General features: G+C 40.3%; 1 protein-coding gene across 1 annotated transcript in view; it reads left to right on the forward strand.

Annotated features, from left to right (window-relative positions):
• Window positions 1–19,415, forward strand: part of DNAH3 (dynein axonemal heavy chain 3) — a 201,401-nt gene that overhangs the window by 46,460 nt on the left and 135,526 nt on the right. The window contains exons 17-20 of the mRNA XM_021712292.1: window positions 126–279; window positions 1,047–1,191; window positions 13,220–13,431; window positions 18,288–18,379. Coding sequence (XP_021567967.1) covers window positions 126–279; window positions 1,047–1,191; window positions 13,220–13,431; window positions 18,288–18,379 — 603 coding nt within the window. The remainder of the gene's footprint in view (window positions 1–125; window positions 280–1,046; window positions 1,192–13,219; window positions 13,432–18,287; window positions 18,380–19,415) is intronic.

Genomic DNA, 19,415 nt, shown 5'->3' on the forward strand with positions numbered 1-19,415 from the left:
GGGGAAGGAAATCTGCAAGTACCAGATCAAATTCTCCCCAGGCTTAAATATGGATGAACATGCTGATATTTTAAAAGTGCACAAAATGGAAAATCTAAATGTGACTGGGCTGTGTTTACTTTCAGGTGCTCAGAATTTGAGTCAAAACTTGAGGGCTACAGCAAGGAACTGGAAGGTTTTAGGAAACGTGAAGTGATGACTACAGAAGAAATGAAGAACAATGTTGAAAAGCTTAATGAACTTTCAAAGAACCTAGATCAGGCGCTGGTGGAATTTGAGGTTTGGGATCTTGAGATGGGGACTTATGACTCTGTACTGGTCTGTTGGTTCTAGTTTTGGTTTTTCCTAATAGCGCCTTTTGGGTGGATAGATTGATTAATTGATTGACCAGTTCTTTTATTTGGCACTTTCAACTACCTTTCTCCACACCCTTACATTAAACTAGATTCTTTTTTAGTCACTGAGTACACAAAGAAGAAGTTATAATAGAGTAACTGCTCACATATATTGAGCATTTATTATGTGCTTGGCAATGTGCAAAGAGCTTCATATGCGATATTTCACTTAATGCCTGTAACAAGCCTTTGGGTTATGTACTGTTATTATCCTCCCACTTATCTCTATTTGAAGTGGGAGAATTAAGGTTTGCATAAGCTAAATAAATTTATGAAAATATCAGCTAGTAAATGCCTTAACCATTAAAATTTTTACCTTTGAAGCAAGTCCGTATAAGGAGGTGACATATAAACAAAGTACATATGAAAATGGAGATAGGGCTATGGTACAGTGGGCACAAAGATGTTAGAGAAAATAGATGGTCCTACAGCTTCAACTGGCTATATCTCAGCTGCTAGGATCATTGGAGGTAGCAAAGGGACTTTTGAGTCCTTTGCTTGAGTCCTTGCTTTATTTTCCTCTCTTACTCTCCAGATGAATGAGTAGCTTCCTCCACTTGGTTTTTAAGGCGCTGAGACATTTGCCATGGCAGCTCCTAGGGTTTAGGAAGACCACCAGCCTCATAAACCGTATTCCCTTTTGCCTTGCAGTTGATCAATAAGGAAGAGGAGCTGCTGGAAAAGGAGAAGAGTACCTACCCTCTTCTGCAAACCCTGATAACCAACAAAGTGCCATATGAGCAGCTGTGGAAGACGGCCTATGAATTCAGCACCAAGTCAGAGGAATGGATGAGTGGTATGCCATGGTCTCACTCTGCTGGGACAGATGAGGATGGAGTAGAGTGTCTACTCAGACACTTCTGAAATAAGGTTTACACTTCAGATTCTAGCTGGACTTTTGATCAGATTCTGACACTCCAGATTAAGACAGCCATAATCCAAATTTTCTGACATGATGATAACGATGGAAGGTGGGGATCAAATACCCAGACCTTTCCAGGGTAAAATAGTATAGGCAGCCACCTATAGCTATTGATTGGCCAGTGACTTAGAGATGCAGGTGGTGGGAGGATAAGATGGCAGTTCCACTATGGGGTTGCTTCGAGAAAGAACAGATTGCCATGGATATTTGTAAACTTAAACTACCCTTTTGCTCTAGACCCTGGAGTCCAGAGAGATGTTGAGGAGGTAGAATCAACAGCTCTTAAGGACTAATCTGACATGGGATAAAGAATAGGAAGGAAGATAGAAAAATCTAGTGTGACTTCCAGATTATTGGTCCAGGCAGTTTGCCATCACAGAGCAAGAAATGTGACAGATCTGTTGGGGGGGAAAGAAACCCCATCAATTTGGATACATTGAGTTTGAGGTGTTTGTGAACAAACAAGTGAGAATATTAATTGGCAATTATATCCCTGTGGATTTTAGGAGAGAGATTTGGGGGATGAGATTTATATTGGGGAATAGTTGATGTGTAGATCACAATTAAAACCACAAATGACATCACTTATGGAGAGTGTTTAAGAGCAGAGGACAAACATCAGAGATGCTTCAGATTGAGTCTTTAAGATATTTCTAGCCGGGCTCTGTGGCTCAGCCTGTAATCCTGCGCTTTGGGAGGCTGAGGTGAGTGGATTGACTGAGCCCATGGGTTCGAGATCCACCTGGGCAACTTGGCGAGACCGCATCTCTACAATAAATCAAAAAAATTAGCCGGGTGTGGTAGTGCTCACCTGTAGTTCCAGCTACTTGGAAGGCTGAGGTGGAAGGATCTCCAGGGCCCAGCAGGTCAAGGCTGTAGTGGCCGGGAGCGTGCCACTGCACTTCAGCCTGGGCGACAGAGTGAGACTCCAACTCAAAAAAAAAAAACAACATTATTTCTAGTACTTCAGGTGGTATAAACACAACTGTGATGAACATCTTCATTGCCAACTTCTTGGATACAACTATAATTGTCTTCTTAGGATGAATTCCTAAAAGTGACAGCTAAATCAAAGAGTATGTTGTGAGAATTATTGTTTTTTTTTATTTTAAAGAGGTGGGGTATAATTCAGGATTAGGTATACAAGTGGACATCGTACAGGTAAAGTTTGGACCTCCCTTTGGTCCCCACTTTGCCTGGCTTGAGATCGAGTACCCTTATTGATGTGTTCCACCCACCCGAGAATTATTAAGATTTTTTAAAAATGCTTTTGTTATTGGTATTGTCTTCCAGAAAAGTTATGTGTTATAATTTATCCTCCTTCTGGCTGTACTTATAAGTGATCATTCCTCATACCCTCAATAAATTGGAAAATAATAGCTTTGAAAACATTTTTGGCTGGGCTCGGTGACTCAGCCTGTAATCCCAGCTCTTTGGGAGGCCGAGGTGAGTGGATTGCCTGAGCCTGCGGGTTTGAGACCCACCTGGGCAACTTGTCGAGACCTCGTCTCTACAATAAATAAAAAATTAGCCAGGCATGGTAGCATGCACATATAGTTCTGGCTACTTGGAAGGCTGAGGCAGAAGGATCTCTGGAGCCCAGCAAGTCGAGGCTGCCATGGCCGGAAGAGTGCCACTGCACTCCAGTCTGGGTGACAGAATGAGACTCCAACTCAAAAAAAAAAAAAAAAGAAAGAAAGCAAACATTTTTACTGATTTGATGTTTAAAATAGTATCTTTTATTTTTAAATTTATTCATTCCTTTAATTACCATTGAAGTTGATAGTTATTGTACAGCCAAATTTTTTTTTAAATCTATTTTTGTGTTCTCTCTTTTTTAAATTTTTACTGTTGGACTGTTACTAACCTCCTCCTTTATATAATTTACCATTTTGAATAATATTTTAGAGATGTTCTTAATTTTTTAGGTACTCAATCACATCTATACAGAGTATTTTACCTTTTAAAAAACATTTTCAGACCTCTTTTAAAATCTACTTTTCTGTGTTGACTAGCACTTCCAAAATAAAGTGAATAGTGGTAGTCATTGGCACCTTTGTCTTATTCCTGATTTTAATGGAAATTCTTTGAATGTCATCTTTAATCATGAAGCTTTTTGTTGGCTTAAGATACAAAAATTTGTGGTGTTATGGTATTAATATTTAGGCTGGGCATGGTGGTTCACCCCTGTGATCTTAGTGCTTTGGGAGGATCACTGAGGCCAGAAATTCAACACTAGCCTGGGCAACATAGCAAGACCCTGTCTATACAAAAGTTTTTTTAAAAAATTAGGTTGGTATGATGGTGCACGTCTGTAGATCTAGCTACTTGGAAGACTCAGGTGGGAGGATCGCTTGAGTCCAAAATTCCAGGTTACAGTGAACTATGATTGCATCACTGCACTCCATCCGGGCAACAGAGTGAGACTGTCTCTTAGAAAGAAAGAAAGAAAATATATATAATTTACCAGTGTTTTTTGTTAGAAATAAATGTATTTTTAAAAACTTTTACATTTTATTTTTAAATTTATATACAGTAAAAATGGACATTTGCCATTCATTTCTATGAATTTTAATGAATGTATAGAGACATATAAATACCACCATAGCCGGGCTCAGTAGCTCAGCCTGTAATCCCAGCACTTTGGGAGGCCGATGTGAATGAATTGCCTGAGCCTGCAGGATCAAGACCAGCCTGGGCAACATGGCAAGCCCTCGTCTCTACAATAAAATCAAAAATTAGCTGGGCGCGGTAGCACACACCTATAGTTCCAGCTAGTTGGAAGGCTGAGGCAGAAGGATTGCCGGCGCCCAGGAGGTTGACAATGGGGTGGCCATGAGTTTGCTACTGTACTCCAGCCTGGGCAACAGAGTAAGACTCCAACTCAAAAAAAAGAAAACCACCATAATCATAAAACAAAACAGTTTATCACCTCAATAAATTTCCTTGGTCTACCCTTTGTAGTCATACTTTTCCCTTAGTTGTAACACCTGGCAACTATTTTTCACTTCATTGTTACTATGCTTTTGTCTTTTTGAGACTCTCATGTAACTGGAATAATATAATATGTAACCTTTTGAAAACTACTTATTTCATTCAGCATACTGCCTTTGAGATTCATCCGAGTTGTTGGATGTATCACTAGACGATACCCTTTTATTGCAAGTAGTATTCCATTGTACAGATATACCAGCTTAACCATTCACCCATTGATGGATACTTGTATTATTTGCAGTTTCAAACTATTATGAATAGAGCTGCTGTAAATATTTATGTACAAGTTTTTGTGTAAACATAAGTTTTCATTTTTCTATGTAAATTCCCAATTAAATATAATTGCTGGGTTATATTTAAAGTGTATGGTATACCTTTATAAGAAAATGCAAAACTCATGTTTTTCACAATGGTTGTACCATTGTGTATCCATCACCAATGTATAATATATCTAGTTGTTCCACATCCTCACCAGCACTGGGTATTTCCACTATGTTTTACTTTAGCCATTCTCATAGGTGGTTGGGGAGTCTCACCATGGTTTTAGTCTACATTTCCTTAATTCCTAATGATGTTGTACATCTTCTTATGTGCATACTTGCCATTTGTAGATCCTCTTCGATGAAGTGTTTGTTCAAGTCTTTTATCCATTTCATTAGATTGTTTTCTTATTGTTGAGTTTTGAGTGTTCTTTATATATTTTGGATACAAGTTCTTTGTTAGATATATAATTTACAAATATTTTCTCTTAGTCCATAAGTAGTCTTTTTATTCTCTTAATGGTGTCTTTCACCAAAAAAAAAAACAAACCTTTAATTTTGATGAAGTCCAATTTATCAATATTTCTTTTATGTACTGCACTTTGGGTATTATCTCTAAGAACTCTTAGCCTAACCCTAGTCATGAAGACATTCTCCTATATTTTCGCCTAGAAGTTTTATGGTTATGGCCGGGCTTGGTGGCTCAGCCTATAATCCCAGCACTTTGGGAGGCTGAGGCAGGTGGAGTGCCTGAGCCCATGGGTTTGAGACCAGCCCGGGCAACTTGGCAAGACCTCATTTCTACAATAAATAAAAAATTAGCCAGGTGTGGTAGTGCGTGCCTGTAGTTCAGGCTACTTGAAAGGCTGAGGTGGAAGGATCGCCGGCACCCAGCAGGTCAACAAGGGAGTGGCCGTGAGCGCGCTACAGCACTCCAGCCTGGGCAACAGAGTGAGACTCCAACTAAAAAAAAAAAAAAGAAAAAAGTTCTATGGTTTTATATTTTACACTTAGATCTACGGTCTATTTCTTGAGTTAATTTTCATAAAGTATAAGTTTTAGTTCAAGTTCATTCTTTTGCATATGAATGTCCAATTGTTCCAGCAAATTGGAACAATTATTGGAAAGATTTTTTTTCTCCATTGAATTACCTTTGCACCTTTGACACCCACTGTCATGACAACTATAGTTTTACAGGAAGTCTTAAAATGAGATAGTGTGATTACCAACTTCATTCTTATTTTTCAAATTTTATTTTGACTATTTTAGTAACTTTGTCTTTCTATATAAATTTGAGAATCAGCTTGTCTATTTACACTCAGACACACACAAAAAAACTTTCTGGGATTTTGTTGGAAATGTGTTAAATCTACAGATCAGTTAGGAAAGAATTGACACCTTTACTACATTGAGTCTTCTAATCCATGGACACTTTGCATTCTCTCTCATTATTTAGGTCATCTTTGATGCTTTTTATCAGTATTTTATAATTTTCAGCATACAAATTCTGTACACATTTTGTTAAATTTGGGCATAAGTATTTCCTTTTGGAGCTATTAAAATTATATATGTTTTAAAATTTCAGTTTCTAATTGATCCTTGATAGTATATAGAAATACAATTGATTATGGTGATGATATGATGATGAAGATTATTATTATTATTCAGTGCCTACATTCATCAGTACCTTTGCTGGGGACCTTGATCAGGTCAGCTGGATCTCAGGTCAGATTTCTTCTGTCTCCATAGGTTTACAGCCTTATATGAGGCTTAGCCTCAGGCAGTAGACACAGCAGCTCTCCCCTCATGGGTGAAATGGGTGAGGGATAACTGTCCAGCTCTCATTTCTAGCAGTGGTCCTGGTTTGGGAACCCACCACAATTAGCTGAAATGAGTTGGGTTCAAGGAGCTGAAATCAGTTGGGTCCAAGGAGATCATTATCTTGTCCACCTTTTAATTATCTTTATTTTGCATTTTATTTATTACTTCTCTGTGTTTGGACCGATGGTGAGGAAAGGTGCAGTTCCATTCCTCTTCTTTCAGGAATCTGCCCTGACTTGAGAATTTTCTGTATTCTTTTAAAAAAAGAAAAGAAAAGAAAAAGGACTACTTTTTGAAGCAGATTTAGGTTCACAGAAAAACTGAGCAGAAAATAGAGTTCCCATATACCCCCTGCCTGCTCAGATGCACAACCTCACCATCAGCATCAAGCACCAGAGTGTCAAATGTGTTACAATCCATGAACCTACAGTGACACATCGTTGTTACCAAAAATATACACCCTATATTAGAGTTCACTCTTGGTGTTGTATATTCTGTAGGTTTGACAAATATATAATGGCATATATCCGCCATTTTAGTATCATACAGAATAGTTTCACTGCTCTAAAAATCCTCAGTTCTCTGCCTGTTTTTTGTTTGTTTGTTTGTTTGTTTTTCTGAGTTGGAGTCTCACTCTGTCGCCCAGACTGGAGTGCAGTGGCCGCTCCTAGACTGGAGTGCAGTGGCTGCTCCCGGCTAATGCAGCCTCGACCTGCTGGGCTCCGGCGATCCTTCCGCCTCAGCCTTCCAAGTAGCTGGAACTACAGGCGCGCGCTACCATGCCCAGCTAATTCTTTGATTTATTCTAGAGGTGAGGTCTCACCAAGTTGCCCAGGTGGGTCTCGAACCCATGGACTCAGGCAGTCTACTCACCTCAGCCTCCCAAAGTGCGTGATTACAGGCTGAGCCACCGAGCCCGGCTAGTTCCCTGCCTGTTCATCACCCCTTCTCTTCTAACCTTTGGCAACCACTCCTTTTCACCGCCTCCGCAGATGTGCCTTTTTCAACATGTCATATAGTTGGAACCATGCAATATGTAATCTATCTGTAACTGCCCCCCTCCTCCAAGCCTCTGGTAAACACCTTTCTACTCTCTGTTTCTGTGAAATCGACTTATTTAGATTCCACAAATAAGTGAGATAATACAGTATTTGCTTTTCTGGCCCTTGCTTATTTCACTTAGCATAATGTCTTCCAGTTCCATCCATGTTGTTATATATATATATTAAGTGAACATTTTTTATATATATAAAGTCAGGGTCTCACTCTGTCACCCAGGCTGGAGTGCAATAGCACACCGTCAGCTACTGCAGCCTCAATCTGCTGGGTTCAGGCGATCCTTCCACCTCACCCTTCCAAGTAACTGGAACTACAGGTACATGCCACTCCACCCAGGTAATTTTTTAATTTATTGTAGAGATGAGGTCTCGTCAAGTTGCCCAGGCTAGTCTCAAACTCCTGGGCTCAGACAATCCTCTCGCCTCTGCCTTCCAAGGTGCTGGGATTATGGAAGTGATTCACCACACCTGGCAGATTTTCAAATATTAAACTAGCCTTGCACTACCATGATAAACCCCACTTGGACATGGTGAATTATTCTTTCTATGCATTTCTGGATTCGGTTTGCATGCCTAATATTTTGTTCAGAATTTTTTTTAGTGTCTAAGTTCATGAGGGATATTAGATATTAGTTTTTTGTTTTTCTGTAATGTCTTCATCTGATTTTTGTGTCAGAGTAGTAAAATAAGTTGGAAAAAGTTTTCTCCTCTTCTGTTTTTTATTTATTTTACTTTATTTTTTATTTTTATTTTAAAGATGTGGGCTACAATTCAGGGTTAGGTACATAAGTGAACATTATACAGGTAAAGTTTGGGCCTCCCTTTAGTCCCCACTGTGCCTGGTTGAGATCAGGTACCCTTTTGATGTTATGTGCCCCCTCACCCCCACCCTGGAAGTATCCCACTACTACCAATCCCTTTCTTTTAGTATTATAGTAAATGTTAAGGGTCCGCTTATGCGTGAGAACATGTGATACTTAGTTCTTTGTTTCTGTGATAGATCACTGAGTATGATACTCTAAATCCATCCAAGTTCTGCAAAGTTCATAAGTTTGTCTTTCTTTATGGCTGTGTAATAGTCCATCATGTATATGTACCACATTTGTTTTTATCTAGTCCAGTTTTGATGGACAGCATGGTTGGTTCCATGTTTTTGCTATTGTGAATAGTGCTGCAATAAACATGCATGTGCAGGTACCTTTTTTAGTAGAATGATTTGAGTTCCTTCAAGTATATTTCCAGTAGGGAAATTGTTGGGTCATATGGAAGGTCAATTTCTAGTTCTTTTAGAAATTGCCACACTATCTTCCAAAGACATTGCACTAGTTTGCATTCCCACCAGCAGTGTAGAAGCATTCCCTGTCCTCACCAGTGTCTGTTGTTTATTAATGACAGCTATTTACTGGGTTAAGTGGTATCTCAATGTGGTTTTGATTTGCATTTCTCTGATGATTAGTGAGGCTGAGCACTTTTTCATGTGTCTGTTGGCTGCCCTTATATCTTCTTTAGAGAAGCATCTATTCATGTCTTTTGCCCACTTTTTTTTTATTATTTAATCAATATTTTTTATTATGGTTTTGTGGTGTACAGTTAAGGGTTAGGTGTACAATTACGTTTCATTCAGGCACCCTGTAGATAAGAGGTGTTTCCCAATCCCCACACAGATATATGCTACTGTTAATCCCATCCCCCCCCATAGTTTCCCAGTACCGTTAGTCGTTTTCTTATAGTATTACATTGGATGTTCAAGGTCCATTATATGAGTGAGAACACGTGATACTCAGATCTTTGTTTCTGTGAGAGGTCACTCAGTATTATAGACTCTAGTTCCATCCAGGTTGCTGCGAAACTCATGATTTTGTTCTTTTTTATGGCTGCATAGTATTCCATCGTGTATATGTACCACATTTTAAAAATCCAGTCCTCTTTTGATGGGCAGCATGGTTGTTTCCAGGTTCTTGCTATTGTGAACAATGCTGCGATAAACATACGTGTGCAGGTATCTTTTTTATAGAGTGATTTGAGTTCTTCAGGGTATATTCCCAGTAGGGGGATTGCGGGGTCGTATAGAAGGTCGATTTTTAGAGCTTTTAGGAATCGCCACACTGCTTTCCACAGAGGTTGCACTAGTTTACACTCCCACCAACAGTGTAGAAGTGTTCCCTTTTCACCACACCCTCTCCAGCAGCTGTTATTTTTTGAGTTGTTGATAATGGCCATTCTGACTGGAGTTAGGTGGTATCTCAGTATGGTTTTGATTTGCATCTCCCTGATGATTAGTGAGGTTGAGCATTTCTTCATGTGTTTGTTGGCTTTTTGCCCACTTTTTAATGGGCTGTTTGTTTGTTTTTCCTTTTGGCACATTTGAGTTCCTTGTAGATCCTGGATGTTAGCCTTTGTCAGATATTGGCAAATACTTTTTCCCATTGTGTGGACTGTTCTTGTGTTTTTTAAGAATAGAGTGTACTGTTTTTGTTATTTTTTAATTTTAATGTTTAGTAGAATTTTTCAGTGAAACCATCTGATTCTAGAGTTTGCTTGTTTTTGAAATTTTTAAGCTATGAATTAAATTTATTCAATAGTTATGACTATTCAGTTTGTCTAGTTTATATTGAGTGAGTTTTGGAAGTTTGTAGTTTTTGAAAAATTGCTTCATTTTTTTCTAAGTGGTCTAATTATGTACATACAGTAATTTATGTACTTCAGGTTGTTTATAGCATTTCCTTATTATCCTTGTAATGTCTGAGGCGTCAGTAGTGACATCCCATCTTTTATTTCTGATATTGGTAATTTGCATCTTCTCTTTTTTTTTTTTTGAGTTGGGGTCTCACTCTGTCGCCCAGACTGGAGTGCAGTGGCCACTCCCGGCCAACGCAGCCTCAACCTGCTGGCCTCTGGCGATCCTTCCGCTTCAGCCTTCCAAGTAGCTGGAACTACAGGCATGTGCCACCACGCCTGGCTAATTTTTTGACTTATTGTAGAGATGAGGTCTTGCCAAGTTGCCCAGGCAGGTCTCAAACCCACAGGCTCAGGCAATCCACTCACCTCAGCCCCCCAAAGCGCGGGATTACAGGCTGAGCCACTGAGCCCAGCTAACTTTCATTCTTATTGCTATTATTTTCTTTCTTTTGCTTGCTGGGGTTTATTTATTTTGCTCTTCCTTTTCTAGTTACTTAAGTTAGAAACTTGAATAATTAATTTGAGAACTTTCTCCTTTTTTTAATGCTACAAATTTTCCCTCTAGAGTTATACTTCACAAATTTTGTTCAATTTGAAATATTTTCTAATTTCCTTTGGGACTTCTTCTTTGATCCCTGAATTATTTAGAAGAGTGTTGTTTAATTTTCAGATGCTTGGAGATTTTCTTGTTATGTTTTTATTTTTAATTCCATTATGGTCATAGAGGACACTTTGTATTATTTAAATTTTGTACAATTAGTTGAAGTTTGTCTTATGACTCAGAATATGATCCACCTTAGAAAGTGTTTTCTGTGCAAAAGAAAAGAATGTATATTCTGTTGTTCTTGGGTTGAATATTCTATTAAGGAATAAAACTGCCTTTTTTAAAAGCCAGCTTTGGCGGTGCTCATACTTTGCTAGACATACCTCTTTCCGTAGATAAGCAGTTTTGCAGTGAGATTCCTACTGAGTATTCCTGCCACCTTTCCCTTGCAGTTGGCTTTTAAAGTATGGCCCCAGGACAAAGCAGCATTGACATTACCTGGAAACCTGTTAGAAATGCAAAGTGTTGAGCTTTCACCCCAGACCTGAATCAGAAATTCTGGGAATGAGGCCCAGAAATCTGTGTTTTAACAAGCTCTCCTGGCAGTCCCGATGCCTGCTAAACCTTGAAAACCACTGTGAATGTCCTACAGAAATTCCTCTCAGTAGCTCATATTTGGACGGTGCCTTCTCTAGTTTCTAGTAAAGATGCATGTTTTCCCTTACATTATCTGCATTTGATCATTTGGTAGGAAGTTAGAATTGGCAGATGTGGTTAATTGCAGTGACTTACATTCCCTCTTTGCCTAGAAGTTGCTTTTTGTTACATTCATGGGGCTGAAGAGTATTAACCTTGAGAAGTGACTTCAGCAATATTTCTTAGAACTCTAGAATGTTCGAGCTGGACAGGACCTCAGTTGTTATTTCCTCCTGCCTCTATATTTGAATATAGACCGTGTTGACTGTATCCACAGAGATACCACAAAAATTACTGCCTTCTGTCTCATCCTTTAAGACCAGAATTAGAATTCCAAAATGTGGTCTTACCATAAGTTATGAAGGGAGAGGCTATCAAGGCATGTAAATATAGGGATTCATACTGTCTTTCAAAAAACAGTTTCTAGAATCCTAGAATTATCCAAATACTTCCCTCTTGCTATAGGAATAGATTAGTCAGCTCAGGGTATCTCCTTATAACCTGAGAGACATTGCTTCAGACTGAGAAATACTGTGTTTTTTCTTTGCCTGATTGATTGCAAATAACCCCCAGCAAGTCACTTTGCCTGTTTGTACTTCATTCTCACAGAGTGGGGAAAACAGTGTGTTAGTTTTACCTGATTTATTCATCCTACTGGTAAAGTCACTGGTAATTCAGCCAAACCACCCCCTCCCCCACTCACCCACCCAAGTAAAGGCTATTCACTTGTCTTGTAGGTGCTTTTCTATTCTAATCCACCTACAGTATTTCCTGGTACTTAAAACATACATTTCTTTTTCTTTTAAAAATTTGTTAATTTTTTATTACTCAAGAAAAATGTTAGGTTAGTAAATCATGTGAAATGAATAAAGCTATATTTAGTCTCAGCAGTTCTGAAAGAAAAATGTTTTTGAGTACATTAGCAACATCATATTGCAAGAATGAATGCTAATTTAAAATATCCAAGAAGCAGCAGCAGCAGCTTGGAAACATTTTGACTGTAAAACTCAAATGTTATTCTATGAAAGAAGGAGAAGGAGAAGGAAATTAGTGTTTTGGAGCACTTTTTAAAAAATTATATGTCAGTCTTTGCTTTTTATTTTTTGTTTGTTTTTAAGTTTTATTTTATTGTAGATATGTGGGGTACAAGTCAGGATTAGCTACACAAGTAGGCTGCTTGCAGCTGAAGTTTGGACCTCCAACTGGCCCTCACTTTCCCTGGTTTAGGACCAGGTGCCCTTTGTGATGCTTTGTGCCCCCACCCTGGCAGTGTCCCTTGACTGCCGATCCCTCCCTTGCGCTAATGTGATTAATGCCCGAGTTCCACTTATGAGCAAAGACCAAATGTTCTCAGCCTTTGCTTTTCAAATAATTTCAAGCTAACATAAAGGTTGCCAGAACTATGCAGAGAGCTTTCATATCCCCATGCACCTGCATTCCCCAGTTGTTAATATTTCTCAGCTTTTGTAGAGCATGTTTTATTACTACTATAACAGCATCTAAAACTAACAATAACGATTGGTACCCTAACTGCACATCTGTTATATGCCAGGCATTATGTTAACCACTTTAATTATGTTATCTCACTTTATTTTCACAGTCACTCTCCAAGGTATTCATTATTAGCCCTGGATCACAGGTAATACTCTTGAGGCTAAGAAAAGTCCCATAACATACCCAAGATACACTGGCTAAGTAGAGGCTTCAGATCCAAACCCAGCCCCAAAGCCTGTGCATGTTCCCATATCTGTACAACACACACCATTCTAAGTTCAGATAATTAAACGTACGCATGAATAACACCTACCTGATGGTCTGACCCTTTCCTCACCCCATCATTTCTATTTCAGGACCCCTCTTCTTACTGAATGCTGAGGAAATCTCAGAGGAGATAGGGAATATGTGGAGGACGACATATAAATTGATCAAGACCTTAGCTGATGTGCCTGCACCCAAGCGCTTAGCAGAGAATGTGAAAATCAAGATTGATAAGTTCAAGCAACACCTTCCTATCCTCAGTATTTCCTGCAACCCAGGAATGAAAGACCGGCACTGGCATCAGGTTTCTATCATCACTGCCCACCCCCAGGCAGCTCAGCCTATACCTGGTCCTGGTTGCCCTTGGGAAAGCAGGAAGTACTATTGGGTCACCGTTTTTCTTTCTGAAAAGAGTATTTACTTGAGGTCAGAGGGACAGGAGTAAGAGTGATAGCTTTCTGAAGGAAGGCAATGGGTGAGACATGGAATGAACTCCCTGTCTCGTGAACAGGTTGATCCTTTTCTCTGGGACCCTCTTGCTGGGGAGTGAGTATTGTTGCAGACAGCGGCCACAAAGGATCTCCTTGTCTGCTTTCCTAAGCAAATGGTTGTTGGAAGTCCTAAAGAGAAATAAGGGTGTTAAATTTTAGTGAGAGGGCCTTGATTGTTCCTTGACCTAAGATACACAAAAAAGAAAGCCACATCTTCCCTGGGGGCTGCTAGTAATACCACATGATTCCTGCTTAGGATGACTTTGGTGTGGAGTTTCATTGTCAAACAGGCTATGTTCAGAAATAATTCTTCACTCTTCTTTCAACCCTTTGAGCCTATAAATGAGAATAATAAATATTCTCTCTAAAAATAGTTGGGATTTTTATAAGCAACCAAGTGTGAGGGTGATAAGTGTGGTGTGAACACTAAGCAGAAAAAAGAAAACTCACTGTGTTTCTAAAATAATCATCACATTCAAGGGCTAGCAATGGCCTTGAAACATCCTCTACCAGAGAGTTTCTCTATGGGGAAGCAAAAATGAGAATGACTTTCCTTGGACAGATTCTTCTCCAACGTGGCCCAGAATTTCCTTTCTCAGAACCATGTACAAGACTGAGGCTATTGTCTCTGAGAGCACCCAAGCTGTCAATACATGCATTTCCTTCAACAAGACTGGAGCCGTGAGCCCGGTGGCAAAGGAACATTTTGCTCTCCCTGGGAAGACAGAGGTCTTAATATTCGAGAGATTCAGGATTTTTCTGTAGGGGGAAGCTACTTTTAATTTCTCAGAAAGCCTCGAGACTCGAGACCTGAGCAAAGGATGGAGTGCCATAAAGACAGAGAAGAGGTCTCTGAGTAGATAGACTTCTGATTTTGAAATCTCCAGCAGATGATGTGCATGGGGTAGCTGCCCTCACTTGGTGCTCAAAGGGTGTCTCTCCCTGCAGATGTAGTCTGTTTGATCTGCTTAGGGGGCTAGGGAGGGAGACTATGTGGACAGGTGGCCTCGGGTAGTGCCAAGTTTCTTCATGAGATGGTACTATCGACAATGTCCTCACCAATGGTGTTTAAAGACCACACCAAGGAGCTTGGGAAAGTCATGGCTCCACTGATACTTCCTCTATGATGATACTGTTCTCACACATTGTCACTTAAAAAATCCCAACCATTCCTAGGCATTGATAATTCTCACTTAAAGTCCAGATTAGAAAAAAAAATTATTAGAGTTATAATAAAAGAATAATAATAGTTCAAACATATTGAGTGCCAACTATGTACTAGGTACTGTGTTGCATATTTTATTTGGATTCTTTCATTTCATCTTCACAATAGCCCTTTGAAGTAGGAACTATTTTTATCTCCATTTCACAGACGGGAAAACAGAGACTTGGAGAAATGAAGTTGTTACATGGCTAGTTAGTGGTGGGAAAGGGAATTGGAATTTTTTTGAGGCTGTTTAACTCAGTCCAGAAAGGTGAAAAGAGGGTAAGAAATATTAGCTTAAGACTGAGGTGAACGGATTGCCTGAACCCACAGGTTCGAGAACAGCCTGGGCAACTTGGCAAGACCTCATCTCTACAGTAAATCAAAAAATTAGCCGGGCATGGTAGCACACCTGTAGTTCCAGCTACTGGGAAGGCTGAGGCAGAAGGATTGCTGGAGCCTAGCAGATCGACACTGGGGTGGCTGTGAGTGTGCCACACTCCAGCCTGGGCAATGGAGTGAGACTGCAACTTAAAAAGAAAAAGAAGCCGGGCTCGGTGGCTCAGCCTGTAATCCCGCGCCTTTGGGAGGCTGAGGTGAGTGGATTGCCTGAGCCCGCGGGTTCGAGACCCGCCTGGGCAGCGAGACCTCATCTCTACAATAAATCAAAAAATCAGCTGGGCGTGGTAGCGTGCTCCTGTAATTCCGGCTACTTGGAAGGCTGAGGCGGAAGGATCGCCGGAGCCCAGCAGGCGAGGCTGCAGTGGCCGGGAGCGGCCACTTCACTCCAGTCTGGGTGACAGAGTGAGACCCCCCAACTCAAAAAAAAAAAAAAAAAAAGAAAAAAGAAATATCAGCTCAGAGAGAGGGAGTGGGCAGTAGGTGGCAGTAAGCCACAGGTGAGAGTAAGGCACCGCACCAGGACAGTGGCTCTTGAGGGATGAGCCCCGAAATCGGAAGCCAGATGGCCTGAGCAGTTAAAAGCCAAGCTCAGAAAGGACAAAAGCCACCAGATGCATGCAGGGCTGTCCCTGCTGTGAGCCCATTCCTTTCTCCACAAGTCACCTGGGGCAGCCATTTTTCTGTCCTGATGTCTAACTCAGGAGATTTGCATAGATGCGGGCTGTGGCAGGGGTCTCTGAAGGCTCAAGCACCTGTGGCTGTCGAGACTAGAAGATAGCGCTTCTGAGGTCATGCAGTGGCTATTCCATTTACCAGAACAGGAACAATTAGTGCCCTATATTTGGGGCACAGACTTTACAGGGGTTGCTGCTGTGTAAAACATAATGAAGCAGGGTCACATTTGACCTTAGGGAGAAACCACATTGATATGTACAGAAGCTGGCACTCAGAGACTAGGACAGGGCTGTCCAGTATAAATATAACGTGAGCTGGGCAACCCCTTCGGGTGCCCTCCCACTGTGAGAGCTTTTCTGTCCTCTCAATTCAATAAATCCTGCTTTCTCAAAAAAAAAAAAAGCAAAAGAAAGAAAGAAATATAATGTGAGCTACATGTGTAATTTTAAGTTTCTAGTAGCCACAAAAGAGAAAGTACAAGGAGGGTTAGGCATGGTGGCTCACACCTATAATCCCAGCTCTTTGAGGGGCTGAGGCAGGAGAATCCCTGCCAGGAGTTTGACACCAGCCTGGGCAACATAAAGAAACCTTGTCTCTAATAAAACAAAAAGCAAAAAGAAGAAAGTCAAAGGAAACAGGCAAGATAAATTTTATTACTATATTTTATTTAACCGAATATACCCACAATATTATCATTTATTTATGTAATCAATATAAACATGTTAATGTGATATTTCCCATTACATTTTTCATACTGGGTCTTTGGACTATGCTGTGTATTTTACATTTACAACACATCTCAATTTAGACATTTCAAGTACTTAGTAGCCACAAGGGGCTAGTGTCTACATATTGGACAGTGTAGGTTTAGGCTCTTAAAATTAGAGGATCAGATCAACAAAAGCAATTTAAAAAATAAAACTACTAATCTCTGAGTCCTTACAATGGGCCAAGTACTATGCCAAGTGCTCTACATAGCTGTGTCATTTAATCCCAGAGATAGTTAGCATATTTGTTGTCTGGGCTGTTCTTTTAGGTATAAGAGAATAAATGAGAGCCTAGTGCCACCAGGAACAGTTGTGCAGATTGTACACCGCACAATTCTAGGGAATGCTATTTTTGTGCACTATATTGTGAATTGTACTTTATTGAGTTATGCAGTGTGTAATTTGCACAACTATACCTGGAGACACTAGAGTATGTCTCTGACCTGTGAGAGAGACTGGAGTATGTTGGTTAAGAGCTTTGGAGTCAGAATTGAATCCAAATTCTGCCATTTATTAACTGGGTGGTCTTAGACAAGATACTTCATTTCTTTGTCTCAGTTTCTTTATACGTAAAACAGGAATAAACATACACTAGTACCTTCCTCATTGTGTTGTGAAAATGAAATAAAGCTCTTAAAACAGTGCCTACTACACAGTAGGCCCTCAACAAATGTTAACTACTTGTATTATTTCCATTACCTTAGCAATCCTCCAGGTGTCCTCAGAACCCAGATTGGATGCCATTTTAGTCAACTGGTTCATTCATGCTTTCACTTCATAAATGCTTCTTGCTACTCAATTCCAGGCCCAGGGACACAGGGCTAAGTAAAACAGAACATGACATATCTCTCGTGCCCCTTCCTGCTCTGACATTTTTTGATCCCTGAGGGCTGGATGAGGACAATGTTGAGCAGTAGGTGAGGTTTTTCAGAGCCTAGTTCTCCTTCAGTCCGCATCCTCCTCTTCAGCACACGGGACCTTTCCGTCTCTGAGAAGTCTTCAAAAGCCCCTAGAGACTTCACTTAAGACCTTTCTCAGAGGTAAGCCCGGGGTAGCGTTTATACCAAAGGAGGTGGGAATTTCCAACAAGTAGGCACACAAGGATAGAAGGGAGATATTTTGAAGGGGGAGCCCTTCCTCAGATCACAAGATTTGGGGGTCTACCTAGGTCATGTACTCAAAGACTTCCCCCTTTTTTAAGCAGATACTTACAGCAGGTTATATCATAGACCAGGTTTTGTACTAGGCCCTGGGAGCACAGAAACAGAGCAGACCTGATCCCAGTCCTCAGGTGTTCACAAACTGATGGGGAGACCAACCTCCCAGTAAGCCAGACAGCACTCAGCATGACCTCTAAGCTACCCTCCAAATCCTTAGACCTGCACAGTCTGACTCAATAGCTACTAGCTACACAGGGCTATTTAATTAAACTTAAATTAATTAAAATGTAAAAATCAATTCCTTGGTCACACTCACCTCATTCCAGGGCTCAACAGCCATCTGCTGGCTAGTGGCTACCCTACCAAGCAGCACAGATAAAGAAATCTCCATTGTCACAGAAGGTTCTAGTGGATAGCAGGACCTCAGGCGATAAACATTTGTTTCCCTCTTTTGTTTGCAGATCAGTGAGGTTGTCGGCTATGCAATAAAACCCAATGAAACTACTTGCCTCTTAAATATGCTGGATTTTGGATTCGGCAAATACATTGACAAGTAAGGCTCATCCCTTCCTTCCAGAAAATTTCTTGGTTGAAGGATTTTTAAGTTCCTACCATTGGGCTCCTATCAGGTTGTTTGTTTTTTCCTCTGGCTTAGGGGGATTTAAGACTACTTAATAATCTGCTTTTCGGCAAACTAGCTACTGGTGAGGTGTCCATTTTCAACTGCAGAGTTGATGGTAGGTTATGACTTGAAAATTGTCACAGATTTTCTTTCAAAGGGAAATATTTTTAATAAAGTTATTTAATTAATAATAAAGTTATTTGAACCTGAGCTTCAAGCCCAGCTCTCAGTGACTTGGGGCAACACCATTCAACCTTTCTGGGCCTTGGCTTCCTCTTCTTTAAACAAACAACTAGGATCGGCTCTCTAAGCTCTAAAGTTTTATGAAACCTGGTCAATAAGAGATTTCTTATCTTGCTTTCTCCATATTCCCCTGGAGTTTGTGTGTGTGTGAGAACGTGTACTATTTGAATTTGCTATTTTTAGAGCCAGAGATTCTCAGGACCCTGTTTGCATCCCCACACCACCTTTGGGACAGTGAATGCAGAGATGTTGAGTTGCCTGGACAGAAACTCTGTGCCAGACCCGCTGCCCCAGCATCACCTGATGCACATCCTCAGACCCCAACCCCACCTGTCGAATCAGATTTTGGAGGTGTGGGCCCTGCAACTTATGTTTTAACCAATCCCTCGTGTCAGCACTGTCCAGTGCTGGAGCCACTGGCCACATGTGTTTATTGAGCCCTTGCATTGTGGCTCGCCTGAATGAGATGTGATGTAAGTATAAAATTCAGTCTGGATTCCAAAGACTTATTAAAAAAAGAATGTGACATCTAATAGTTTTTAATATTGATTAATGTTGAGATGATAATATTTTGGATACACTGAAGAAATTGTTGAAACTAATTTCACCTGTTCTTTTAAATATTTTATTTTTAATTTTTATTGTGGCTATAGAAACTTAAATAGTCTATTTGGAGCCAGGCTCGGTGGCTCAGCCTGTAATGCCGCGCCTTGGGAGGCTGAGG

The sequence above is a fragment of the Carlito syrichta genome, unplaced genomic scaffold (genome assembly GCF_000164805.1).
Source record: "Carlito syrichta isolate Samal-C Ts95f unplaced genomic scaffold, Tarsius_syrichta-2.0.1 Scaffold303175, whole genome shotgun sequence".
In the NCBI taxonomy this organism is placed as follows: Eukaryota; Metazoa; Chordata; class Mammalia; order Primates; family Tarsiidae; genus Carlito; species Carlito syrichta.